A 27,783-nucleotide genomic window follows, 5' to 3' on the forward strand; every position below is an offset into this window, starting at 1 on the left:
TTTCCTGTCCAGATCACCATCTGAATCAGTCCATCACAGCCAACCTGAATTATTCAAACACATCATTCAGAGCTGAGTTACACTGGGGAACCAACGTAATTCCAGCGGAAAATCCTAGCTGTTTTCAGCTATTTCGAACATTTGTTCTATATTTATTAGCTTCCAATTAGGATTTAAATTGGTTTTTTCATTTTACAGTTAAGATTTTGTTTATTAACTTGTTTTGGAAAAGTGACCGTGGGAAATAACATGAAATCGGCTCATGAGGGGCATAAATCCTGCCATACTCTGGCCCCACCACTTTAGTATGTCAATGGCAAAATTCAGTCTTTGAAGTCTAAGCTCACACATGAAGGTTGGCCGTATAGCTCAAGTATTAGAAACTTGCTGGTATCTGTGGAACACTGAACAGAATCACAACCTTCACGAAATGTGAGAAAATTGCTACAGGGAAGAAATCCTATTCAATGAAAAGAACACATAATGGTGAATTTTCCTTTGGGAATCTACATTTATTCAGGCCGTCGTGGAGCATTAACGGGGTTGGAAGGTCAACCACTAAATCTCCAGCCCAAAAAAAGTGCCTTGAAGATTTTACTTCTCCACCAAGCCAGACTTTTTTTGTCTGCCAGATTCTCACAGAGCTGCATGCGATTGATGGCATGGGGAAGGGGAGGTGGGTTTGGTTTCCTGCAGGGCCCATTTCCTTCCCTCATGGCCTAGCTGCTGCCAGCTGAAAAGAATGCCTCATTGAAAGAGGCATTCGGGTCTGGCCAGATGCACTACAGACCTGAAGGCCACACGGGACTTGGAGCACGTTGTAAAGTATTTTTTGAAGTATAATTTACATATACTTTAAGCCTATTTAAGAATTTTTGAAAGTTCATTTAGATATTTTAAAGTTTCTTTCAATATTTTTAAAGCATATATTTTAAGTATTTAAGTTGATTTTGTAGATTGTGCTTCAGGAACCTATGGGCTCTCCCTTGGGCCTCTCTGCCTACTGGTACGCATGCATGCCTGTCTGAAGATCCAGGTAAGGCTACTTCAAACTTACCTGTCAGCAATGCACGAGATAGCTGTGCTTCGCTCATGAAACAATAACTGAGTTGTGCTGATAACTGCAGGCACAGTTCATGAGAAAGATTTTCATCTGACTAAGATCCAAGCCCATTGCCAAATGAGTCCTGGCAACATGATCACCTTCTGGCAACAAAATCAACTCTGTCACCTGCTGACATGTAGCTCTCCTCCATAACTACCAAGGCTCCCATTTGTAGATTAATCTGCTATTCCTTTTTGCTGGCATTCCACAAAAATCCCGTCAGTGTCAAGAACATCACATTAAAAACAAATCTGGTAACTTTGCACTGTTTAAGACTACCGTGCCTTTCCTTAGTGCCTACTATTGTGTGATCTTTCGATTGTAACCTCAAACTTCTACAGGATCTGAGGTGGTTACCTGATGATTTGTAGCAGGAGCCCAGAGGTGGCACTTCCTTGACTTTGGTTGTGGGTTATTTTTACTTTAAGAAGAAAGTAGAGTGAATGAAGGCACTCTGTGTGCCATAATATGGAATACAATCCAGGTTCCAGAAGGCATTCCTTAATGGGGGTGAGAACAGGTGCTGTCACTGAAATTCCTATCATGTGAGTCTTCCACTGTTTCCGTACTTGTTTAGCTGTGAGCAAAGGCACACTCGCAGGAGAAGGAAATGGGTGTGAAGGGTAGTCTGTGACCATCAGCGCATTGCTGGGAAGCTGCAAATGACATTTAATGCAATGAGGGCAGGCAGTTGCAACTGAGAAATATGCAGTGCATTGCTGCAAGTTATGGCAACCTTCTGTTATCTTGACTATCCTGGAGAAGTCACTGAATTTCTTCCAGAGTTGAGTAGCCATGTGGGCTTTGCTAGAGATGGTACTTACTGCCAAGACCACCTCCTTCCATGGGCTTGCATTTGTGGGATTCCTCTCCTCATGGTCAAAAAGCTTAGTCATCCTTTGCCAGATTACAGAGCGTAACACCTCAACTGAAAAGTCTTTAAATTTGTGGGAGCTGTGCCCTAAAGAAGCACCAGTGACTCAGACACTGCAGCGAGTCACATTGGTGCCTTGATGCTTTCAACTATTGGAGCAACGCTGGATCTTCCTCCTCTCCAGAGACGTCGGCCTATAATAGGATGCTAATAGCTCTCTCTGCGTGCCCGCCGAGAATATGTAATGAAGGTGCGCTGAAGAAAATTGGGCTGTTGTGGCGTACCGATCACAGAAAGGACACAATCCGCTTTCCGGTCCGTAGACTATAAATCAGGCGTCATGCCTTTAAGAAGGATCACACCTTTAAGAAACTCGATCTGCAACATAGTTAAGCCCAGAGCGGGGGAGGAGCAGTCGAAGCTGTGCACTGATGAAAGGCAGTCGTACTTTGTGTAGTCTCAGGCTCCATTTTGTGTACAGCATGCAGCCTCAACAATTAAACCTTTTCTGTTGAACCTCTCTGAGTTCAGTACTTTTTACTAGGAGTACGTAGACTCCTACACTGTTCTCAATAGTTATACTGGTGGACAGAGTGCAGTTTCCACCACGATGGAAAAACTAGCTCAAAAACATCAAAAATAGCATTCAAATTTTCTCTGTATACCATGTATTTTTCTTTCTAGTTTCTGACTGATGTCCTATTTAAGTCTCCGTATACACCCATTTGTGAGAAGAAAAAATATGGAAACAATTAAACTATTCACATATTTTTGTTGGCATTATTTCATTCATATGTATATAGAAAATATTTTGTCACGGTTATATTATACTTATAAAGTATTGCTTTTTTCTCTTTTATTTTCTCAGTGACCCTTTGCTTCAGTTGTTTCTGTTTCACTTGTTCTTTGTACTATTTTCTCTCACTCTCAGAATACACAAGTCCAATCTCCAACTCTGCAACAAAATGGCTGCATAATTCTTCGAAAATACTTGAGAAGAAATTTCAAGATCACAAGATAGGTACATATGAGGAAACAATACAGCCCATCTTAGGTCATCAATCCAGAAAGAACTTACATTCTCCCACCACAGCATCCAACTGTTTCTGAAATTACCATACTCATACGTTCATTCCATATGCAGATCACTCATGCAAAACAGAAATTCTTAACATCAAACCTAAATTTGCCGTCACTTACGACCATATGAACTTACAAAATTGACAGGTAGGAAAAGACGAGCTGGTCCATCAAGGCTGCCCCACATCATGATGGCTGGACCATCATGGCTAAACACTTCTTCCCTCCTCTGACTGTACCCCCCACCGCGCCCCCCCCTCCACCACCCCCCGCTCACCACACCCACCCCCACAGCCATGTAATCTCCTGGGAGACAGAAAAACACACACAAAAAATCCAGGGTAAATAAAGGAAAAAATACTCTGTAAAATTCCTCTCCGAACCCCTCAAGCGATCAAAACCAATCTAGGTTGAACCTGTGCCCACCTGTCATTTAGACGTTCTCTACAATTATTCCAACATACTCCTTGGCAGCCTCCCATCTTCCATCCTCCATAAACTTAAGGTCATCCAAAACTCTGCTGCCCATATCCTAACTCGCGCCAAGTTCCGTTCACCCATCACCCCTGTGCTCGCAGACCTACCTACACTGGCTCATGTTAAGCAACACCTCGATTTTAAAACACTCGTCCCGGTTTTCAAATCCCTCCATGGCCTCGGCCCTCTCTAGCTCTGTAACCCCCTCCAGCCCCACAACCCTCCAAGATATCTGCGCTCCTCCAATTCTGACCTCTTACACATCCCCGATTTTAATTGCTCCATCACTGATGGCCGTGTCTTCAGCTGACAAGGCCCTAAACTCTGTAATTCCCTCCCTAAACCTCTCTGCCTCTCTGCCTCTCTACCTCTCTTTCCTCCTTTAAGACATTCCTTAAAACCTACCTCTTTGACATCTGTCCTAATATCTCCTTATGTGGCTCAGTGTCAAATTTTGCTTGATAACGCTCCTGTGAAGAGCCTTAGGATATTTTATTACGTTAAAGGCACTATATAAATGCACGTTGTTGTTGTTATACCATTATGCAAGTTCACATTCTTTTACAAAGGGCTGGATTTTCTCAATGGGGGGGGCGTTGGGGGTGGGATTGCTGGTTGTCGGGTTTCAGGCCCACCCCCAATGACGTCTGGCCAACCCATGCTTTTTTCCCTTGATTGACCTTGTTAAGCTCGCCCTGTGGGGCTTAGCCAGCCAATTAAGGGAAAGCCGGTGTCAGAGGACATCAGCGTATGATGTTTCATCTGTCAAAAAGTTTTGACAGATGAATTGTCAGCGTTTGACAGCTTTGAGAAGCTGTCAAACACTGACAATCTCTGTTCTAAGGTGAGCCCTTGCACAAAGACTCACCAAAACCTCTTTCCTCAGCAGAAATCAGATGGCTGCTGCATCTGAGAATGCAGCAGCCATTCTGTCATCTCTGCTGTTGAGATGAGGCACCTCCAGATCCCCAAGGCTTGAAGCTTGCAGGAAGAAGCAAAGGTAAGTAAACTTTTTCTAACACTTTACACTCACCTCTCATACTTACCTCTCCACACTTGCACCCATCACACACCTCCACAATGGATGTTTCAATACCTCTCACCCCCGCAGACCCACTGCTTGCCTCGCTGGCCCTGGCGAGGTTCGCAGCCGTCAGGAATCCCACACTTGCAGGGGTAAAATGGGGATAAGCCTCTTAACTACCTGTTAAGTTAACAGGCAGTTAATTGGCTCTAATCCCCTTCCCGTCTCGAGGAGATGGGTCTCTGCATGAGTCGGCCACCCGCCTCCTGGGAAGATGGCATGGAGGCTGGTTGGGAGCGGGTTCGGTACCCGCTCCCAGTTTCTGCCATTTTCCCAGCAGTCCCGCCTCCCCAGGGCTGAGAAAATTCCCCCCAAAGAATCTTGATAACCATTAAAAAAAATTGATGATGAATAACAACCCTATAGAATACTTGTGCAAAACCAAGCTGCCCTTTATTTAAGCTTTCCATAGAAATGAGGGATTTGGTAATATCAAGTTTTGTCTGGCCTTGGAAAAATAGACATTCAATGTACTGTCGTCATGTAACGATGAATGTATGCTGTCTGCGCTCCAAGTTAGGTAGGGCTTTGAGAAGTGCAACAACTATACCACTAATAAAATTCATTATAACCAAAACCTGTACTCAATAATACAAATAAATAACAGTGACAAGGACACAGATATAATGAAAAGCTAAAGACAAAAAATTATTTTAAAATGACATAATTAGCAGAATGGTTTGTTCTGTGACTTTTGATTCATGTCACGTAGCTTCCATTTGAATGAACACTCTCTAGCTGCACAGCATGCAGCTTTTCAACACTATAAGCAGATAATAAAAAATGTTACTCAATAAATAGAAATATATTTAAATAATTATTTCAGATGCCATGTATGAAACATGTGCAGGATCTGAAAACTGTAGTACTGCACTCCGTTGTTAGAAGACTTGGCAAATCATTACCTTGATTTTGCTTCAGTGGAATGCAGAAAACCGGCTCTTTGTTAATGGATTGTAGCAGGTCTGAAGTACTGTGATGGTGTGTGACCTGTTCATTATCTGAACAAATGAAGATCAAAAGATTAAAAAGCTTATACAATTCACTAGCATATCAAAGGAATGAATCAAAGACACTAATGTATTTTTTTCTATCGTATCACATCAAAGTGAGCTGTAAATTAGCATACAGTGGAATATTTTACAATGAAGGTGATAATTCTAGACATATCACTTTATTTAGTAGATTGAAACTAGATATGCAATAACAATACACTTAACCAAAATAATTTTAATAGTATTATTTTGATTTTGTGACCTTGCCAAACTAAAGAGAAACAAATCTGATGTAACACCTTGAATATCTTATATTCTTATTAAACAACATAAATAATTTCTAGTTCGCAGTTTGCCTTAGTTTCTTCAAGGATTGCTTTCAGCTTTTAACTGCATTTACTCTAGAAAATACTAGTAAAAATCCAAATATACAGCTTTGGTATTTGAAGAAATTGATATGAATCAGAATTGGTTTGGTTTAAAAGTTATTTGTTACAGTAGATTCAGAATGAAAATGTATTTCAATCTTCTGCATGATTGTGAGTATAGTAGCTCACAAGGCTTTTCAAGTTGTCTATTACTGTTATCACAAGAAATTTCCACATTGAGAGAAAGTATTTTTTATTAAAGCTTTCTTTGTTGGCAACTATTCCTTTCATACCACCTCTTCTGAAGTTGTTGACTACTTGCTTAGAGGAAGGTTCCATGGGCACAGCCTACCTTCAGTACCTCACATAAATAGTCTTTATTCAATTAGAACAATGAGTTTCAGCAGTTTCAGCACCAATCAAGCCCAATCCTGTCCTCACTAAGTGTTTTCAAAGGTGAACTTTTCAAAGGAGTTATTGGAAAGCAATCAACACTGCGACCCTTGGATGATTTACCCCTCCTTAAACTAGAAGTGTTGTGGAAAACTGTAGTGCCATTACTGCTGCCCTAGCTAAGATCAACTAGCTCAGCACAGGTTATGGATTGAACCTGTAATCATCCTGGTATGAATTGCTCAGCTACTTATTGGATAAGATCACTAATCTATCAGGGCAAGCCAATTAAAGCATTTAAGAGTGTGATAAATCTAATATTTAACCCAAACACGCTTTGCTAACTAGCATGTTTCAAAAATGTACTCTGCGACTGAGTTTTAGACTATAACTATTACAAAGTTACAGTATTTCATAGCTGATGAACATTCAAGTAGATAAATGATAAAATAATGCCCTGAAAAGAGACCATCACCTGTCAGCACCACATCCACCAGAAGAAGCTCATTAGTGGGGTTCTCGAAGGGCACGATAACTGACGTATGAGAGTTGACACATGCACTGATACTAACTGGGTCCATCTGGCGGGGAAGCAAGCCTACTCCTGACAGATGGAATGTCCACTCTTGTAACTGTTGAAAGAATGGAAGATAGTTAGCTACATGGGAAATTTGCAAAAGTTTCTCTCAGCATTAACAGTTAATTTACTTTCAACAACAGTTTCAAAAAAATCTGTAATTAGTAGTGACTATTAATATTCAATAAACAAGGATGCAGATTGAAAGTTACAACTCTACCTTTCCTTTTTTAAATGGAGCTGTTAGCAATTGGTTGATGAAATAAAAATTGATTTGTGCGCACAATTAGAGAATTAAGTCAGCTTTTGTTTTCTCTTTTTGTTTGTTAAAATCATAAAATAAAACAATTATGTAAGATATAATGTTAAAGATTCAGGTTAAAAGTTCTGATGAGGTGTACAAAAGGTGCTACAATTTGTTTCTTGTTTTTCTACACGTTCCCCTGTGGTAGGATCACCCAGGAAGTGCATTTCACTCACCAATGTCCGTACAAGAGTGGTCAAGGTAAGTCAGGCGCTATTCTAATGCACATATTGTCCCTCCTTACCTTTCATGTGATTTTTCTGTCATTGCCTAGGTGTCACGGAAACTGAGTTATCCACAGGGGAAATTCTGAGCCACAAAGCACCATTTAACTCAAAACTACTCTGAGAACTCACATTGTCTGCCACAAAGGGTTATGCTAATCGTGAAGAACGGTTCATTTAAAGGGACAATGCAGCTGCTTCACTTGTCACCATGGGATACATGCGCTTATACAGGGGAAAACTATTTTCCATGCCACCGATGCACTGTTACTATTTCCTTCAAAGACACCAAGGTTGCAAACAGTGTGGTTCAGCCTCAGACAGATGTTAGGGAGAGGGATGGAGTCAGTGCCCAGGGAGCGGAGTTTGTGGCGGGGACCGAAAACAATGGCTTCGGTCTTCCTAATATTTAATTGGAGAAAATTTCTGCTCATCCAGAACTTTTAGAGACTGTGGAGGGGTTGAGAGAAGTGGTGGTGAGGTAGAGCTGGGTGTCGTCAGCGTACATGTGGAAACTGACACTGTGCTTTCGGATGTGCATAATGGTATCTGTACCCATTCTTCATATGACATATCTAACTCATCTCCCACAGGTCAGGTCCATCAAGAGCACCCACCCGCCACTGTCCAGGAGGAAGAGGAAGAGGACTCCTCAGGAGGAGCCTCCAGCCTCTGAGGGCGCACCGTCACCAGACATGAGCGCACCCAGCACCAGCGCAGGTACACACACCTCGGTGGGTGCAACGCGAGATAGAGTAGTGTTGTCACCTGGTGTCTCACAACTCACAAGTGAGCAAGAGCAGATGGTGGAGACAGGAACAGCAGAGGAGGCTCCTCGCCGGAGGGCGCAGGACGTTCCCAGCTCTGCTCACCTGCATGCAGACGCTGAGCCTCAGGTGCCATCCTGAAAGAGGGCGTTCCTGGAGGTGCAGCAAGAGGTGCAGGAGGCTTTGACAGGTTTTGCGAGCGCAATGTCTGCAAATGTGCAGAGAATGGAGGAGTCCATCTCCAACATTAGCACCACCATGTAGCAGGTGATGGCGACTGTAGGCTCTTCCATGGATAGGATGGCCACCTGCATGGAGCAGCTAATGCGCCACTCACAGGAGCACATGGACTCTATGGAGAATAGATGGCAGAGGCTCATAGACCTCCTCTCTTGGAGTAATGTCAATGTAGATGTGGGTCCTCATGGCTCCACTGCTGTGCTGCAAGGTGCTCTTCAGCAGCTTGATAGCAGGGAAATGTGGGTGGCCCATGAGATGGGTGCTGGTGAGAGGGGACATGCAAGTGGGGGCTCCTCTCCAAGCGCTCACACTTCTCCCCCATTGCCACCCCCTCAGTCAGAGCCCTAGATGCCTCCTCGGATCGCGATGACCGACTCTGTCCCTGCACAGTCAAAGGAGGAGCAGACTTTGGCAGGGCATCAGAGGCTCCAAAACCCAGTAGACATCCGCCAAAAATGTCTAAACAGTCGCAGCAGGGAAGTGAGCAGGCTGCCTCTACCTCTGCTGAAGCCACAGGTGTAGCACCTCGTAGAAGCACGCGTAAGATAAAGATGAAACACAAGTAGATTCACAAGGGTAGCCGCTTGGGTGTTTTGTTAAATGATTCTGTAAAGTTTCCGTTCCTGTAATGTCACACATAAAAATCTTTATTTTCACCACTTTCCGTTCATGGACAGATTTGTGTGCACCTTTGGAAGTGGCTTAGTGAGTTTGGGTGAATGGTGAGACATAACGTTACCGCCAGCACTGGTGGTCAGTGTGAAAGGAATGGCTTGGTCATTGTAGGGATGCTTTATGGTGTTGCTGTAGGGTGGTGCCAACCTGGAGCAGCGTGCAGCAGCCATATGGGTGTAATGCGTAAAGTTGAGTAAATCCCGCCATGATGAGCCCATCCCTGGCCTCCTGGGTAGCAATGTACGTGGGTACTGCAGGTTCCTCCTGCACCTCCTAGTCTTCCAGTTGATGCGCCTCCTCCTCTTCCTCTGAAAAGACTGTGCGCTCAGTGCCTTGCTCCTCATGCAGCTAATCCTCGCTGCTGCGCTATGTTGTGCAGGGCGCAGCAGATCACGATGATTCTGGAGACCTTGGCTGGTGCATAGTGAAGAGCTCCTCCAGATCTCTCAAGGCATCTGAAGCGCATTTTCAGCATGCTTATTGTCTGCTCTGTGACACATCTGGTGGAAATGTGGCTTTCATTTTATCTCTCCTGGGCCTCAGTACTTGGCCTCCTCAAGGGTGTCATGAACCACATCTTCACTGGATAGCCCTTGTCTCCAAGCAGCCAGCTGGAAAGTGTGTTTGGAAGAGCGAAGAGATGAGGGAGGCTGGACTGGCGCAGGACGAAAGAGTCATGGCAGCTGCCAGGGAATTTGCATGCATGATGATCTTCCTATGATTGCAGATGAGCTGCACATTGAGGGAGTGGAAGCCCTTACATTACATTACATAGGATTACATAAGATATACAGCACAGAAACAGGCCATTCGGCCCAACCAGTCCATGCCGGTGTTTATGTTCCACTCGAGCCTCCTCCCGTCTTTCCTCATCTAAATCTATCAGTATAATCCTCGATTCCCTTCTCCCTCATATGCTTGTCTAGCCGCTCCTTAAATGCATCTATACTATTGGCTTCAACCACTCCCGATGGTAGCGAGTTCCATATTCTCACCACTCTCTAGGTAAAGAAGTTTCTCCTGAATTCCCTATTGGATTTCTTGGTGACTATCTTATATTGATGGCCTCTAGTTATGCTCTTCCCCACAAGTGGAAACATTGGGGGGAAAATTCAGTTGGTTGCGCCTCCCGTTAGCGCCTTAAGAGGGCGCTAACGGGATGCAAAGCAACTAGCGCCCGGGCGCGGCACTGCCCTGCGGCGCTGCGCCGCTGGCGATGACGTCATTAGCGTGCACAGCACCCTGCTCACGCCCTGGCCACGATCTTCGGGAGCGCCCCCTGATTAACGGCCTGACGCTATGTCCGACGGGGTCAGGGGGGTGTACCTGCGGCCGGGGAGGCGCAATTTAAAGGCGAGGTGCGGGGCAGCCATTCTTGTTGCTGGCCGCCTGCCAGCACCTGCCTGCGCTCCTGTCCCAGAGCTCCTGAAACGCCCCCCCCGCGGAGTGCTGGCTGCGCTCCAAGAGCCCAGCACTTTTCTTGAGTGCCGGGCTCGTTTGCCTGCACTCCCGATCCCCGGGGGCCCAGCTGGGCCCCAGGTCGCGCTGCACAAGGCCCCTCCCCTTTAAGAAGGGGAGGAAGGCCTGCAATACCGCGGCGCGACGTGCCGCAGAACGCCACAATATTGACTCACAGCACCCCAAGAGGGATGCGGGGCGCTTCCAGTAGCACCCCACTTCCCTCTTGGGGCACAATCACTCAATTTCCGGCGCGGGGACGCTAATTTTTCTGGGGCGCTACTTTTAACTCCCCGGCAAAGTTAGCACCCCAATTGGGGCGCTACTCAATTTTTAGCCCATTCTCTCTGTATCCACTCTATCAAAACCTTTCATAATTTTAAAGACTTCTATTAGGTCACCCCTCAGCCTTCTTTTTTCAAGAGAAAAGAGACCCAGCCTGTTCATCCTTTCCCGATACGTATACCTTCGCATTTCTGGTATCATCCTTGTAAATCTTCTCTGCACCCTCTCCAGTTCCTCGATATCCTATTTATCATATGGCGACCAGAACTGTACGCAGTACTCCAAGTGTGGTCTAGCCAAGGTTCAATACAGGTTTAGCATAACTTGCCTACTTTTCAATTCTATACCTCTAGAAGTAAACCCTAGTGCTTGGTTTGCTTTTTTTATGGCCTTGCTAACCTGTGTCGCAACTTTTAGTGATTTGTGTGTTTGTACTCCGAGATCTCTTTGTTCCTCTACCCCACCTAGACTCGCACCCTCCAAGTCATAAGTGACCTCCCTATTCTTCCTACCAAAATGTAATACCTCACATTTATCTGTGTTGAACTTCATTTGCCAATTATATGCCCAATCTGCAAATTTATTAATGTTCTCCTGTAATTTGTTGCAGTCCTCCTCAGTATTGACTATCCCCCCAATTTGGTGTCATCCGCAAATTTAGAAATTGTGTTTTTGATTCCAAAATCTAAATTGTTAATGTAAATTGTGAACAACAGTGGTCCCAGCACTGATCCTTGTGGAACACCACTGTCCGCCTTCTGCCACTGTGAATAGCTACCCTTTACCCCTACTTTCTGCTTTCTGTCTTGAAGCCAGCTAGCTATCCATTCTGCTACCTGTCCCCTGACTCCGCATTCTCTGACCTTGTTCATCAGTTTATTATGCGGCACCTTATCGAAGGCCTTTGGAAAATCTAGATAAATTACATCTACTGCATTACCATTGTCTACTCTCTCTGTTACCTCTTCAAAAAATTCAATGAGGTTTCCACATGTATGCTGACGACACCCAGCTCTGCCTCAGCACCACTTCCCTCGGCCCCTCCACTGTCTCTAAATTGATGCACTGCTTGTCCAACATCCAGTACTGGATGAGCAGAAATTTTCTCCAATTAAATATTGGGACGACTGAAGCCATTGTCTTCGGGCCCCACCAATAACTCCATTCCCTAGCCACCGACTCCATCCCTCTCCCTAGCATCTGTCTGAAGCTGAACTAGACTGTTCGCAACCTTGGTGTTATATTTGACCCTGAAATGAGCTTCCGACCACATATCCGTGGCATAACTAAAATCGCCTATTTCCACCTCCATAACATCGCCCGTCTCTGCCCCTGCCTCGGCTCACCTGCTGCTGAAACCCTCATCCGTGCCTTTGTTACCTCTAGACTTGATTATTCCAATGCACTCCTGGCTGGCCTCCCACATTCCACCCTACGTAAACTTGAGGTCATCCAAAATACAAGTTGTTGTTGTTGTTGTCAAGGAAGACTTTCCCTTTTGAAATTCATGCTGACTATTCATTATTATATTTTTGGTTTCTAGATGTTCTTCTATTTTCTCCTTTAGTAGGGATTCCATTATTTTTCCTACCTCTGATGTTAAACTGACTGCCACAAATGTCTGCTGCAGATCCCTGGAAGGAGCCTGAGGCAAAGAAGTTGAGGGCGCTGGTGACTTTGACAACCACTGGTAAGGAGTGTCCACCCGCTCCTCTGGGCTGCAGGTCTTGCTCCAGGTCTCTGCAAATGTCTGCAACAACCTGGTGCGATAGCCTGAGCCTCCTTTGGCACTGCTGCTCAGTCATTTTGAGGAAGCTCATCCTCTGCCTGTATACCCTGTGTTGGGGGTATTGCCTCTGGTGTGCTGCAGTATCAGGTGGTTGAGGAGAAGGTTGGTGGTATTGCTGTTGGTGCTGCTGGTGTGCCTGGTGCTGCTGGTGTTGGGGCTCATCGTGGTCCGATTCTGAGGACCATGGTGAGAGAGTATAAATGGTACCCATGCTGATGGAATAGATGGCAGGTCAAGTAGAGATGGCAGAAGCAATCTGTCATTAATGTGATAGGTTCTACCAATGAGGTGACGCTGGATGTCGACTTTGCTGGAAACACTTGCAGCCTCTAGAAAGCTAAATCTGTGCTGGCCATGCATTCAGCAAGAGCTTTGGCCTGAGGAAAGTGATCAGCAGTGAGGTGGGAGTTTTTATTGTACTTTCCATGCTGTGCACTAATCAGCTGGATCAATGGTCACTCAACTTCCACCTGAGGTTGACAGACATGGTTCCTGAGCTTGTGTGATTCCTGTGGTCATCCAGTGAAATTTGAAAGGTATGGTTAAAAAGACTCTTATGGGTCTGACAAGCAACTAATAATGGCCCAGAACTTCGGATCTCCACGGGTGAGTACGCACGGGGTACTCACCCGTCAGCCCGATGGAAGTGCCGGTTTCCTGCATGCACTGCGCATGCGCGGGAAACCGGCACTTCTGTTCCTCTGAACGAAGGGGTTCAGAGGTCGAACGCGTGCGCGGGGGAGGCTGTGCGTGCACATCAAACTTTGTTTTTTTTTTACAGGTTTCTCCGGGAACGTAAGCCTGCAGAAGTTAGAAATGTAAAAAGCAGGCGTAAGGCCTGCTCTTTACAAGGTAAGTGGTGAATTAATTAAAATTAAAACATTTTTTCCACAGGTTTATTATTTTTAAATACTTTAAAGCAAGGTAAGTTTATTTTTAACCCTGTTAGAAAATAAAATTACTGTATTTTTTTCAAAAATTTAAATTATTGTTTAAAATAGTTATTTCATGTAATTTATAGTTTATTTAAAAAATGTGTTTTTTTAAAATTTATTTGAAGGTTTAGTGCTATTTTGGGGCCGTAGTATTTATAAGTCTTGACAGCACTTCCTGTCAGACTTATGAATGGAGCATTCCCTGCTCCGATTGGCTGCCCACGGCCCACGTGATCCCAGGGGACGCATCGAACTAACTGCGCCCCTGGGATACGCAAGCACTGCGCGCCGGCAGCTGGACCAGACCCCGGGTCGGAATTCCATGGGGCCCTACAGCTCAACGGCTGGCGCGCAAGGTAAGTGCAGGTCGGGGGCTTACACCCGCGGGAAGCCACCGACCCGAATTTCTGGGCCAATGATTTAAATTAACTTGCCCGCCTCTGCCATTTGGGTTGCTGCTGCGCTGGCAAACTCATCCGAGGAAAAGGCACATGGGGGCGGGATGACAGCGGGTTCTCGACCTGCTGCAAGATATTTCAAATTTCCTACCCGACCCACCTCCAATCGTGCACGCACGGACCCCAGAAAATTCCAGCCGCTATGAGAGCGAGTGAGGTCAGAGCTGAGATGGCACAAGGAGGCTGATGAAGGCAGGTAAAGGGTCATCACATGTGTGCTTTCAAAGTATTGCACTCCTCTTACATTCATCCATAATTTCTTCAAGAGCAACTGACACTGGGGTAGATTTTCAACTTTCCAACAGGATGTAAAACTGGCATTGCATATTAGCCACCCATTATTGAAACTGCCCAATTTCCAGTTCCACGTAGGTTGGGGAAACAACTGCCCGTGGCAGAAGGGCTTAGGAACCCAGATCTTAGGGGCCCAGTCTTCAAAAGAACAATCACTATGGAGCAGAGATCTCCTGTGCAGGCAGTGGAGATGGTTTCCATGGTTGAGATCATGAAGAAGTTGGAGAAGTCCACTATACACATCTGCGACACATTGCAGTAAGTTCCTCACAATATAAGGAACAACCTGGAGAGAGTGATTGTCCAGGAAGAGGTCCTGTGGACAGTGGTGACTTCCAGAGTGATAGCTATCACTGCTTCATCAGCTCATGTCAGCTGTGGCTCAGTTGGTAGCATGGTCGCCTCTGAGTCAACAGGTTGTGGGTTCACGTCCAGACACTGAGGGAGTGCTGCACTGTCATAGATGCCGTCTTTCAGATGAGATGTTGAAGCGAGGCCCCAGCTGGTCTCTCAGGAGGATGTAAAAGATCCCACAGTACTATTTCAAAGTAGAGCAGGAGAGTTATCCCAAATGTGCTGGCCAATGTTCATCCCTCAATATATAAGCAGAAGTTTTTGTGAGGGTGGTGGGGGGGAACAGGCAGGTGTGAAGTGCCTTTATTTTGTGTGCAGGGGGCATTAACATGCAGGATAAAATGTTTTGCATCATATACTAGCTGCACATCAATGGAATGAGAGCCTATCCTATTCATGAAATTTAGGGGGTTCTCATAGGAGATTTCGAGTGCCACATGGATTCTGTCAGCTGTTCCTTGCACCTGTGGGAAACCTACCAGTCTGTATAATTGGATAGCCCTCTCTCTTTGTTTTTCTGGTTCAATATGTAAAGAAATGAAGTGTGTCACCTGCCTAAAGAGAGCATCAGTGACATTTTTTATTCATTAGCGAGCTGTTGCCGAGCTAATGTGGCATAGATCACCAGACGGTGTCTGGAAAAATCCACTTGCAAAGAATTTCAAGGTAGTGGTACCTTTGACTGATACAGACAACCTTGTAGTACGACCCAGCTCTTCAAGCCTATTGTGCTAACTAAGGACTTTTAAGCTGCATTTCAATCTAGTGGACCTCTTCTGAACTTTTTCCAGGGGCTCTAAATCACCCATCATGTGAATGGACCAAAATTGGACACAGTATTCTAGATGAGGCCTAACTAAGGTCTAGTACAAGGATACCATAGTGCTTTTTGTATTTTACTGGATCATCCAAGTAATACAGCCTAATACTGTATAAAAACAGAAAATGCTACAAACACTCAGCAGGTCAGGCAGCACCTGTGGAGAGAGGAAGGTAGGGTTAATGTTGCAGATCAATGACTTCGTTTTCAACATTTTCTGTTTTTATTCCGATTTCCAGCAGTATTTCTGTAGTATTTTTCTTTTCATCCTAATACTGTATCTGCTATTGCTATAGCTTCAGGGCACTGGTTGTGAACCTTTAGAGACTCATGCATTATAACGCATAGGTCTCTTTCCCACTCAAGACTTTAGTTCAGAAAACTGCATGACATAATAATGCTAGGTGTTAGCCCTGCCTATGTGCATAATCTATATTAAATGCCATTCCCCTTTGCATCTAGATTTGATTATAGTCTTTTTGTTTCCTCATCCAAGGCTCCAACATTACCATAGCTATTTGTGTCATCTGTGAGCTTGCAGACAGTTCCCCCAACCCCTTCATCCAGATCATTAATATAGATTGTGAAGAGAATTAAAAAGACATACCTGAGGACACTTGAAGATAATAGTTGCGCAATGATTGGCTTTTCCAAGTGTTGAGGGAGAGAATTGAACAGGTACTTCAGTTGTAGACTGAGCATTCACAATTAACTGTGAACAGGAAGAAATAAAAACATAAAATCAATACTGAGTTTTATAGCCTAGTTCCTTTAATGTACTATATTGACTGTATGGACATTTTGTGTGATTAGTGGAGGCTGCTACTTAAATTCTTCATGGTCAGCACAGAAGGTCTGCTAGGACCAAAAGATCTGGCATTTTTACACAGAATCTCAGAATGTTATGGCCATATATGCAGAAATACATTGGGCCAGAAATTCGGGTCCCCACGGGTGAGTACGCGCTGAGTACATGTCTGGCTAGAAGTGCAGCGAGGCCGCAGGGAAATCAGCCAGGACCTGGATATGGTGCGTCCCTGGCCGAGCAATGAATGTCCTTCAGAGCCCGTGCTGAACATTTTCTACATCCTTTTTTTCTGTGTTAAATCGTCTTAAAGTATTCATCATGCCATGTTCAGTATGTTCATGGTGCAAATTAAAGTAGACCACATGTAGTGGTATCATCTTCTTAGGATATTTTTATACTTTGCTGAGATAATGTGATAATTCGGAACAGATGGTATTTGAAAAATTTTTTTTTTTACAATGATGTCATAATAGTCTCTTCTGCTACACTTAAACATAGTTTACATTTAAAATGCACATTGAGCTGTTCCAGTGGCTCAATGGAAACTCTATGGCCTAGAAATTTGATCGCGCCTCTGAAAAAAGTGGACGGGGCAGGGCACCTCATGTGCCTGTGGTCGCAGGGACCACATAAAATTCGCGCTGGGAGGTCATTATCATAAGGCAGGCATGCTGCCAATTCTACTTATTGCCTGCACGCCTGTTTGGAAGGGTGGAAATTCAGTGTCACTTACGCCATTTAAAGGCAACCTGCACCTCTTAAAGGGGAGGTGCACTCTGGCTGCAGGCAGCAGGAAAAGTTTTCTAAGGGCAAGAATGGATACAAAAGCTACAGATAGGGCACCCAGATTCTCTGATGTAGCTTTTCAGGCCCATGTGCAGGCAGTCAACAGGAGGAGGGAGAATGTGATCCTCTGGGGGACAGAAAGCCCTCTAGACAACACTTCCGAAGACAATGGGAAGAGGTGGCTGAAGAGATGAATGAGAGGAGTTTAACTCCCAGGACCTGGCTGCAAGACCAAACGAGTTCTTTATCTGTGAATTTCATAGCTCTAAAAAAACAAATGCTATGATCATACGATCACTTTATCCAGATACTCACAAGTTTTCTCGGATCAAACTCCAATGAGAAAACTCCTGGGTTACTGTTGACTATTTCCAATTTCAGAGTCTCAACAGTAGAATTAGCCAGAGGGATGAACTGACGAGTCCATCTGCAGAAAGAGTTGTCACATAGCCACAGTTATTGCACAGAAATAATTCTTTAGTTTAGATCAAAAAATAGCAGATATCTTAAACACATCAGTAAGTAATTCACCTAGTCTGCAGTTTTTAGCAGAATTTTCACCATATACATTAAAAGTGTAAACACAAAAAGTTGTTGAAATAATGGTCAAAACGTCATAAAAAATGTACTGAGATGTAAAAATGCCATTTTAAATTAGAACAGCCAATTACTTTTTTACAGTTTAACATCTATTGAATTGCCTCCTTGTACTTATTTTATGCTGGTGCACTTGTGTTGTTATTGCTAGATATTTTGACATGGTGCAGATGCTCAGCAGTTGTTTGGAATTATACAGGAATAAGTGGAAAATTCCCACCATGCTTTTTTCATTATGCTTTTTAAATTGATCTTATCTTAAAGTGAGAACAGATGCAAAGCCATCTACAGAAAAAAAAGAGGTACAGTAAACTTCCCACTATGCAAAGGTGATGGAAGGATGCCAGTTGTAAGACTGGTTAGAATTTAAGACATTTTATTCTACCCTACTTTGTTGCCTATTTACTGCACTCTCCTCTCCTGAAGGTATGGCTGGGTTACAATTCCATAGGTGCCAGTTTCCCTCTGTTATCTCACCTAAAATGCCCATTAGTCACGTGTAATGCTTTACAGTTAGTGTTGATTTGCTATTTAACTGCAGAGACATCACAGCAGAGCCTGATCCTCTTATAAGACAGACACACACTTCTAACAGGGTGACTGAAGCAAACAGGAGCAGAAGCTTTGGCTGATTTTCCCCTCTCTAACCTTACCCATGAACAGCTAACTAGTCACAAGCTAAGGATCGATCTGGGACCTTTGTGGTCTGTATAGCTCAGTAATTCACTGGAGAAACTCATCAGGGGAATCCTCCAATGAAGTTGTTAACTCATTGAAGTCACAAGTCAGAATTTATGGCCACGTGTCATATTTGCATGTGCGATTTCAAGTTCACTTTAGAAAGTTATTGACCACATTTGGGGAAAAACATATTGTGTACTTTTGATTACCAAGCCGGCCAGTTAGTTCAGGTACAGGTGCCAGGTGTACTCAGGGGATCTCCCGATCACCCACCGTAACTGTGGTGGAAATCCCATTTATGTTGTGTATCCGGGGTCTTTTTGTCACTCTTCCACTGAAGTTACAGCGGCTGAACCCCTGAGGAAATTCTCGATGAGAATGTTTATAGATGTAAAGGTAAACTTTGCAAGGCAGCTTTGCTTCAGGGTGGTGAGGATCAGAGAATCAGACGTAGAGGTCAGTGTATCTGAGTTGAAATGATTTGTGTCCTGGCTCTACTCATTTTTCAAAAGGAATTCACTCTTATCCTCATGCTCACATTTTGTGGATTATAGTCCAGGCCTTTGGATTACTAGTCCAGTAACATAACCACTACACTACCATACCCTATGCACATAAATCCAGCCCGATTTCATTATAAGCCCTTTTCTTTCATTAAAACGAGTACATTTTCCACAAATAATCCTTTCTTCATTTTTAATGAATCTCTTGGGTCTTTCTTTTTAGGTTAAATGGAGCATAATCACATATGTCTAACCTCAGACCTAGAACTCAGTATGTATAATTCAGCTATATTTTCTCCTGAGTCATAAAGCAATTCGTAACAATAATTTCTCTGAATACATAGAAGTTACAACATGGAAACAGACCATTTGGCCCAACTAGTCCATGTTAGCATTGACCCTCCTTGCGAGCAATAGCCCCAATTGCATTTACCTGCCCTGTTCCCATATCCCTTTATCCCCTTTCTTTCATCCACCTCTTGAATGTTGACATAGTTTGTCTCAACCAGCAAGCCTGGAAGTGAATTCTATAGCCTCACAACTCTCTGTGTAAATAAGTTTCTCTTCCTCTCTTTTACATTTCATCTTGTATCTCTGGCCCTTCATTCTAGACCCTTCAGCCACGAGAAACAGTCTGCTTCTATCTATCCTGTCTAAATCCTTCCCTCATTTTAAACACTTCTATCATATCACACTGTAATCTGCATTGTTCTAATGAAAGAGACCCAATTTTTCACGTCCTCTTTGTAGTTCCTTAACCAGGCAGCATCCTACTGAATCTCAATACTGCACACAGTACTCTAACTGAACCCATTGTCTTCGGTCCCTGCCACAAACTCCATTCCCTAGCCACTGACTCCACTGACTCGCACCAAGTCCCATTTACCCATCACCCCTGTGCTCACTGACCTACACTGGCTCTTGGTTAAGCAGCGCCTCGATTTTAAAATTCTCATCCTTGTTTTAAAATCCCTCCATGGCCTCGCCCCCTCCCTAGCTCTGTAATCTCCTGAAGCCCCACAACCGCTCGAGATATCTGTGTTCTTCTAATTCTGGCCTCTTGATCATCCCTGATTTTAATCACTCAACCATTGGTGGCTGTGCCTTCAGCTGCCGAGGCCCTAAGCTCTGGAATTCCCTCCCTAAACCCCTCCGCCTCTCTACCTCTCTCTCCTCCTTTAAGACGCTCCTTAGAAACTACGGCCTAGAAATTGACTATAGCCCCGTTTGGGGCGCCAGCCTCGCCAGGTAGCGCCCCGGAAGCACTCGCGGCCGCCCGCCGGAAATTCAGTTGGAGCGCCCCAAAGGGAAGCGCGGCGCTACTGGAGGCGCCCCGCATCCCTTTTGGGGCGCTGCGACTGAATATCGCTGTGCAACGTGCCGCAGCGTGTCACGCTGCGGTACTGCAGGCCTTCCTCCCCTTCTTAAAGGGGAGGGGCCTTGTTCAGCGCGATCTGGGGCCCAGCTGGGCCCCCGAGGATCGCGAGTGCCGGCATAAGAGCCCGGCACCGAGGAGAAGTGCCGGGCTCTTGGAACACAGTCGGCACTCCACGGGGGGGGAACTCAGGAGGCCGGGGACGGCAGCGCAGAGAGGTGCTGGCAGGCGGCCAGCAACAAAAATGGCCACCCCGCACCTCTCCTTTAATTTGCGCCTCCACCGCCGCAGGTAGGCCCCCCTGAACCGGTCGCACATAGCATCCGGCGTTAAATCAGGGGGCGCATCTAAATATCGCGGTCGGGGTGTCAGCGGGGCGCTGCGTACACCGATGACATCATCGGTAGCGGCACAGCGCTAACGGCTAGCACCACCACTAGCGTCCCGCTGAATTTAGCGGGAGGCATGGCCAGTGGCTTGCGACCCACTTAGCGCCCTCTTAAGGCGCTAATGGGTGGCGCAGCCCACTGAATTTCTAGGCCTACTTCTTTGACCAAGCTTTTGGTCACCTGCCCTAATTTCTCCTCATGTGGTTCGGTTTAAAGTTTTGTCTGATAACACTGCTGTGAAGCGCCTTGGGACGTTTTTACCATGTTAAAGGTACGATATAAATGCAACTTGTTGTTGTTGCTGTTGTCCTGTTAGGCTGTTGGTCAAATTCTAGAACTTTTTGAGCTATTTTCTCAGTTCCTGTTTTGTGGTTAAATGCCATGATTATATGTGTCTAATTCTGCAGAAAGTGTAAATGTGTGGAAAGTGTAAATCAGTGACCTTGAATATTATTATATGTTTGTTTTAAACTACAGAGTTAATTTTATCTCTGACCTTTTTTATAAACTCAGTATAGATAGGATGAAGTTCCAGAATGCAGGTAGGTAGGAGGTAGAAATAACAGAAAATGCTGGAAAAACTCAGCAGGCCAGGCAACATCCGTGGAGAGAAATTAGAGTCAACGTTTCGGGTCAAAATAAAGGGTTTTGACCCGAAACGTTGACTCTATTTCTCTCTCCATGGATGTTGCCTGGCCTGCTGAGATTTTCCAGCATTTTCTGTTGTTATTTCGGATTTCCAGCATCTGCAGTATTTTGCTATCGTAGGTAGGAGGTAGGTTGCACACATGACATGTAGTAGTACTGCAAATTGGGAGGGTCATATAGCTTGGTAGTATTGGGAGGTTGGTCCCGGGAGGGAGGGTTAGTAGAGATGGGAGGGCTAGTAGTGATGGGAGAGTGGTCTTAGGGTATGGGAGCACTGGGATTCAACAATCTGATTATTAACTTTCGGGCAGTTTTCCCACTGCTTCTCGCAAGTGTGCGTTCCCATGACGATGATGTCTCCCCAGGATAGTACCACATGTATGCCCTCCTACTAGCCACCTCAGATTCCTGTGCATGTGGCAGAAAGCAGCCAGGGCCAGGCTGCCCTTGCACCGGCACAGTTGATGCAGCCTGCAGCAGATGCTTTGGGGCCTCAGCTGCCCTCAGGCAAAGGCCATCTCAGTCCCAAAGGTTCCTGCAGGAATGCAGTCACCTCACAGTCTCCTGCAACTGGGGGAACATGGAGGAGAAGCTGGCGATTAGGATTAAAATGGGGCAGAATTGCAGGCATGAAGCGGATGCACAGTGAAAAAAAGATGGAGATCTTTTGTCACTACCAATCTGGTTGCATTAAAGTTATGTGTGCAGTATTTTTGGTTTGTGGAAGAGTGCCGAGGACCTTGTTGATCTACATTGGTTTCCAGTGAACCAATGCCTCGCATTTTAATACTTGTCTATAAATCTCACCATGGCCTTGCCCCTCCCTATCTCTATAACCTCCTCCAGCTCTAAAACATCCCCTCTCCCTGAACTCTCCATTCTTCTGACTCTAACATCTTATGAATCTTCACTCTCTTCACCCCACCACTGGTGACTGTGCCTTCAGCTGGCTAGGTGCCACTTTCTGAAATTCCCTCTCTGAACTCCTCCACCTGTCTTTATCCCTCTTCAACTCAAAACCTAACTCACTGAGCAAGCTTCTGGTCACCTCTCCTAATCTCTCCTTCTTTAGTGTCCATGTTCTTCGACTTAAAAGATGCCAACAGGATTTTTTTTTTTGAAGTAGTAGGAAGCACTCCAGAGCAGGTTACATTTGGATGGAGCTCAAGAGTTCTCAGAGCTAAGTGTGCTTCAGCAACACCTATCTTGAAGACTACACATAGAGGACTCAATCAGAAGTAAGTAAAATTTAAAACTTCAATGTGATAGAAAAGCATGACAGACATGCATGATGGCAATAGGTGTGACCAGAAAGTGTTACAGGAAGTGTGACAGAAGAAATGCGCACTATATGCACTTTCAATATAATTATATAGATGTATCCTACTGTTTTCCAACTGGTGCTCAGTTATGAAATTCATAATGAATCTGCCACACAAAAGTAATGATAAGAAATCAATAGATATCTTTATGTAGGATACTTGCTGGGGTTTACAGTTTTCACTACTTAGAAATAGTTTGTTATGCAGCAGGGTACTTACTTTCCCAACTCACACTGCAGCTCTGGAAGTGTTATTGGTGTTGGCTTCATTGCAATGAGGTCTAGTTCATACCAAAACTCTCCTATGAGGTCTGAGTGGAAGGTGACACTGCAAATAAGAACAAATAGGAAATCTATTTTTTCACTAATCAAAAATCAAACAACAGACAAGCTTTTGTTATTCTAAATTGTGAAGGGGTTGGATCGGGTGGATGCAGGGAAGATGTTCCTGATGATGGGTGAAACTAGAACTAGGGGGCATAGTCTTAGAATAAGGGGCTGCTCTTTCAAAACTGAGATGAGGAGGAACTACTTCACTCAGAGGGTGGTAGGTCCATGGAATATGCTGCCCCAAAAAGCTGTAGAAGCTACATCATTACATAAATTTAAAACAGAAATAGACAGTTTCCTAGAAGTAAAGGGAATTAAGGGTTACGGGGAGCGGGCAGGAATTTGGACATGAGTCTAGGTTCGGATCGGTCATGGCCCTGTGGGTAGCGGAGCGGGCCCAGGGGCCGTGTAGCCTGATCCTGCTCCTATTTCGTGTGTCTAATTCTGTTAGATTCAGGAGATGGTTCTGTGATAGTGGATTGGCGGTTAGGATCAGATCAGCCATGATCTTATTGAATGGCGGAGCAGGCTCGAGGGGCCAATTGGCCTGCTCCTGCTCCTATTTCTTATGTTCTTATGTTCTTAAATGTGCAATGTATCATTACATATTTTGGTGATAGTGCCCAATTTTATTGTCTGAAATAGTCATGACAATCAATGAGATGTAATGCATATGTTGCCTGCTTATTTCAACTCTTGCCAACATATGAACATTTGAAATAGAAGGATCCTTTCTATTGTAGCAAGCTTATTACAAAATGTCAGCCAGATTATATAAGAAGAAATATAGCAGTGTGGATAGAAAGCTGGTTGATGAACAGAAATCAAAGAAATAGGATTAATAGTTGTTGCTCACATTGGAGAAGTGTGCATTTCAGATTGGAAGTGATCAGTGCTGGGTTCACTTTTCTTCTCAGTACATATAGATGATTTTGACTCGGGCATGAGGAGCACAATATTGACATTTCTTTACAACAAAAAATAAGGGGGACGGCAAACAACAATTGAGGACTGTAAATGGCTTCAGGAGGACCATAATAGTTTGGAATATTTTGCCCATTTTATCCACCAATACAAGCATTCAAATATCCCTTGTGTGCAGAAAATCATCCTGAAAAACTTCAAAGAAGGTACAAGAAGTTTATAATCTCTACTCTACATGTGTGAGCCTGCATCAACGTTATAAATGTGACCATGGTGGCAACGCCCACGTCCTGAGAACAAATAAAGCAAGGTTCTTGCTCCTTCTAAGTGCCACTTCAGTGGAAGGAGCAAGTTTGGTGCATTCTGATGCACCTCAAAGGAGACTTTGTGACTCATTTGTAACGGATATGGTAGCTTAGTGGTTATGTTACGGGGCTAGTAATCCAGAGGCCTGGACTAATGATCCTGAGACATCCCACCATGACAGCTGGGCAATTTAAATTCAGTTAATTAAATAAATCTGGGATAAAAAGCTAGTATCAGTAATGGTAACCATGAAACTACCAGATTGTTGTAAAAACCCATCTGGTTCACAAATGTCCTTTAGGGAAGGAAATGTGCTGGTCTGGCCGATATGTGACTCCAGACCCACAGCAATGTGGTTGACTCTTAACTGCCCTCTGAAATGGCCTAGCGAGACACTCAGTTGTAATAACTGCTATGAAACACAATAATAAGAATGAAACTGGATGGACCACCCGGTATCAATCTCGGCACCGGCTATGGACACAGCAATGGCACACTCAGCCCAGTCGACCCTACAAAGTCCTCCTCACGAACATCTGGGGACTTGTGCCAAAATTGGGAGAACTGTCCCACAGACTAGTCAAGCAACAGCCTGACATAGTCATACTCACAGAATCATACCTTCCAGCCAATGTCCCAAACTCCTCCATCACCATCCCTGGGTATGTCCTGTCCCACCGGCAGGACAGATCCACCAGGGGTGGCGGCACAGTGGTATACAGTCAGGAGGGAGTGGCCCTGGGAGTCCTCAACATTGACACCGGACCCCATGAAATCTCTTCAGGTCCAGCATGGGCAAGGAAACTTCCTGCTGATTACCACCTAACGCCCTCCCTCAGCTGATGAATCAGTACTCCTCCATGTTGAACACCACTTGGAAGAAGCACTGAGAGTAGCAAGGGCACAGAATATACTCTGGGTGGGGGACTTCAATGTCCATCACCAAGAGTGGCTCGGTAGCACCACTACTGACTGAGCTGGCCGAGTCCTGAAGGACGTGGCTGCCAGTCTGGGCCTACGATAGGTGGTGAGAGAACCAACACAAGGGAAAAACCTACTTGACCTCATCCTCACCAATCTACCTGTCGCAGATGCATCTCTCCATAACAGTATTGGTGGCAGTGACCACCACAGTCATTGTGGAGATGAAGTCCCATCTTCACACTGACGACACCCGCCATCATGTTGTGGGGCACTACCACCATGCTGAATGGGATAGATTCAGAACAGATCTAGCAGCTCAAAACTGGACATCCATGAGGCGCTGTGGCCCTCAGCAGCAGCAGAATTGTATTCCACCACAATCTGTAACCTCATGGCCCAGCATAACACTCAGTTTACCATTACCATCAAGCCAGGGGACCAACCCTGGTTTAATAAGGAGTGTAGAAGAGCAGCACCAGGCGTACCTAAAAATGAGGTGCCAACGTGGGGAAGGTGCAACACAGGACCACATGCATGCTAAAAAGTGGAAGCAGCATGCTATAGACAGGGCTAAGCGATCCCACAATCAACGGATCAGATCAATGCTTTGCAGTCCTGCCACATCCAGTCGTGAATGGTGGTGAACCATTAAACAACTAACGGGAGGAGGAGGCTCCATGAATATCTCCATCCTCAATGATGGCGGAGCCCAGCATGTGAGTGCAAAAGACAAGGCTGAAGAGTTTGCAACCATCTTCAGCCAGAAGTGCCGAGTGGATGATCCATATCAGCCTCCTCCTGAGGTCTCCACCACCATAGAAGCCAGTCTTCAGCCAATTCGATTCACTCCACATGATATCAAGAAATGGCTGAGTGCACTGGATACAGCTAAGGCCCCGACATCATCCTGGCTATCATGCTGAAGACTTGTGCTCCAGAACTAGCTGCGCCTCTAGCCAAGCTGTTCCAGTACAGCTACAACACTGGCATCTATCCAACAATGTGAAAAACTGCCCAGGTATGTCCTGTCCACAAAAAGCAGGACAAATCGAATCCGGCCAATTACCGCCCCATCAGTCTACTCTCAATCATCAGCAAAGTGATGGAAGGTGTCGTCGACAGTGCTATCAAACGGCACTTACTGGCCAATAACCTGCTCATTGATGCCCAGTTTGGGTTCCACCAAGGCCACTCGGATCAAGACCTCATTACAGCCTTGGTCCAAACATGGACAGAGGAGCTGAATTCCAGAGGTGAGGTGAGAGTGACTGCCCTTGACATCAAGGCAGCATTTGACTGAGTGTGGCATCAAGAAGCCCTAGTACAACTGAAGTCAATGGGGGGAAAACTCACCACTGGCTGGAGTCATACCTAGCACAAAGGAAGATGGTTGTGGGGGTTGAAGGTCAATCATCACAGCCCCAGGACATCACTGCAGGAGTTCCTCAGGGCAGTGTCCTAGGCCCAACCATCTTCAGCTGCTTGATCAATGACCTTCCCTCCAACATAAGGTCAGAAATGGGGATGTTTGCTGATGACTGCACAGTGTTCAGCGCCATTCACAACTCCTCAGGTAATGAAGCAGTCCCTGCCTGCATGCAACAAGACCTGGACGACGTTGAGGCTTGGGCTGATAAGTGGCAGGTAACATTCGCGCCACAGAAGTGCCAGGCAATGACTATCTCCAACAAGCGAGAGTCTAACCTCTGCCCCTTGACATTCAATGGCGTTACCATCACCGAATCCCCCGCCATCAACATCCTGGGGGTCACCATTGACCAGAAACTTAAATGGACCAGCCACATAAATACTGTGGCAACAAGAGCAGGTCAGAGGCTAGATATTCTGTGGCGAGTGTCTCACCTCCTGACTCCCCAAAGCCTTTCCACCATCTACAAGGCACAAGGAGTGTGATGGAATACTCTCCACTTGCCCAGATGAGTGCAGCTCCAACAACACTCAAGAAGCTCCAGGACAAAGCAGCCCGCTTGATCGGCACCCCATCCAGAACCTTAAACATCCACTCCCTCCATCACCGGCGCACCATGGCTGCAGTGTGTACCATCTACAAAATGCACTGCAGCAACTTGCCAAGGCTTCTTCGGCAACACCTCCCAAACCCACGACCTCCGCCACCTAGAAGGACAAGGGCAGCAGGTGCATGGGAACACCACCACCTCCAAGTTCCCCATCAAGTCACACACCATCCTGACGTGGAAATATATCGCCGATCCTTCATCGTCGCTGGGTCAAAGTCCTGGAACTCCCTCCCGAACAGCACTGTGGGAGTACCTTCACCACACGGACTGCAGCGGTTCAAGAAGGCGGCTCACCACCACCTTCTCAAGGGCAATTAGGGGACGGGCAATAAATGCTGGCCTTGCCAGTGACACCCACATCCCATAAATGAATAAAATAAATTAAAAAATTGCTGTGTACACAGTAGCAAGGTGAATACAGTGCTTTGCAGTAGAGAGGCAGGTATGGCAGCCTTTTAGTCACTGTGAGCAGGAAGACAAAGTTGAAGTGAATCTTTACTGCGTTGAACTAACAGGAACCAACAAACTCTTCCTTGCCCATTCCTTCAATGGCTTCCATGGCAATTATTTGAATGGCCTGCTACTCATGCTTATTG

The 27,783-nt window shown here is 45.3% G+C and overlaps 1 protein-coding gene across 2 annotated transcripts in view; it reads right to left on the reverse strand.

The window, feature by feature from the left end:
• Window positions 1–27,783, reverse strand: part of LOC147107297 (cilia- and flagella-associated protein 47-like) — a 797,073-nt gene that overhangs the window by 135,465 nt on the left and 633,825 nt on the right. For both annotated transcript variants that reach the window (XM_086006182.1, XM_086006181.1), the window contains 5 exons: window positions 22,885–22,992; window positions 17,466–17,577; window positions 16,164–16,268; window positions 6,852–7,008; window positions 5,526–5,621 (listed from right to left, as the gene is read on the reverse strand). In XM_086006182.1, coding sequence (XP_085862308.1) covers window positions 5,526–5,621; window positions 6,852–7,008; window positions 16,164–16,268; window positions 17,466–17,577; window positions 22,885–22,992 — 578 coding nt within the window. The remainder of the gene's footprint in view (window positions 1–5,525; window positions 5,622–6,851; window positions 7,009–16,163; window positions 16,269–17,465; window positions 17,578–22,884; window positions 22,993–27,783) is intronic.

This window comes from Somniosus microcephalus, chromosome 14 (assembly GCF_052327205.1).
Source record: "Somniosus microcephalus isolate GS21.2 chromosome 14, FLI_Smic_1.0, whole genome shotgun sequence".
Classification (NCBI taxonomy): domain Eukaryota; kingdom Metazoa; phylum Chordata; class Chondrichthyes; order Squaliformes; family Somniosidae; genus Somniosus; species Somniosus microcephalus.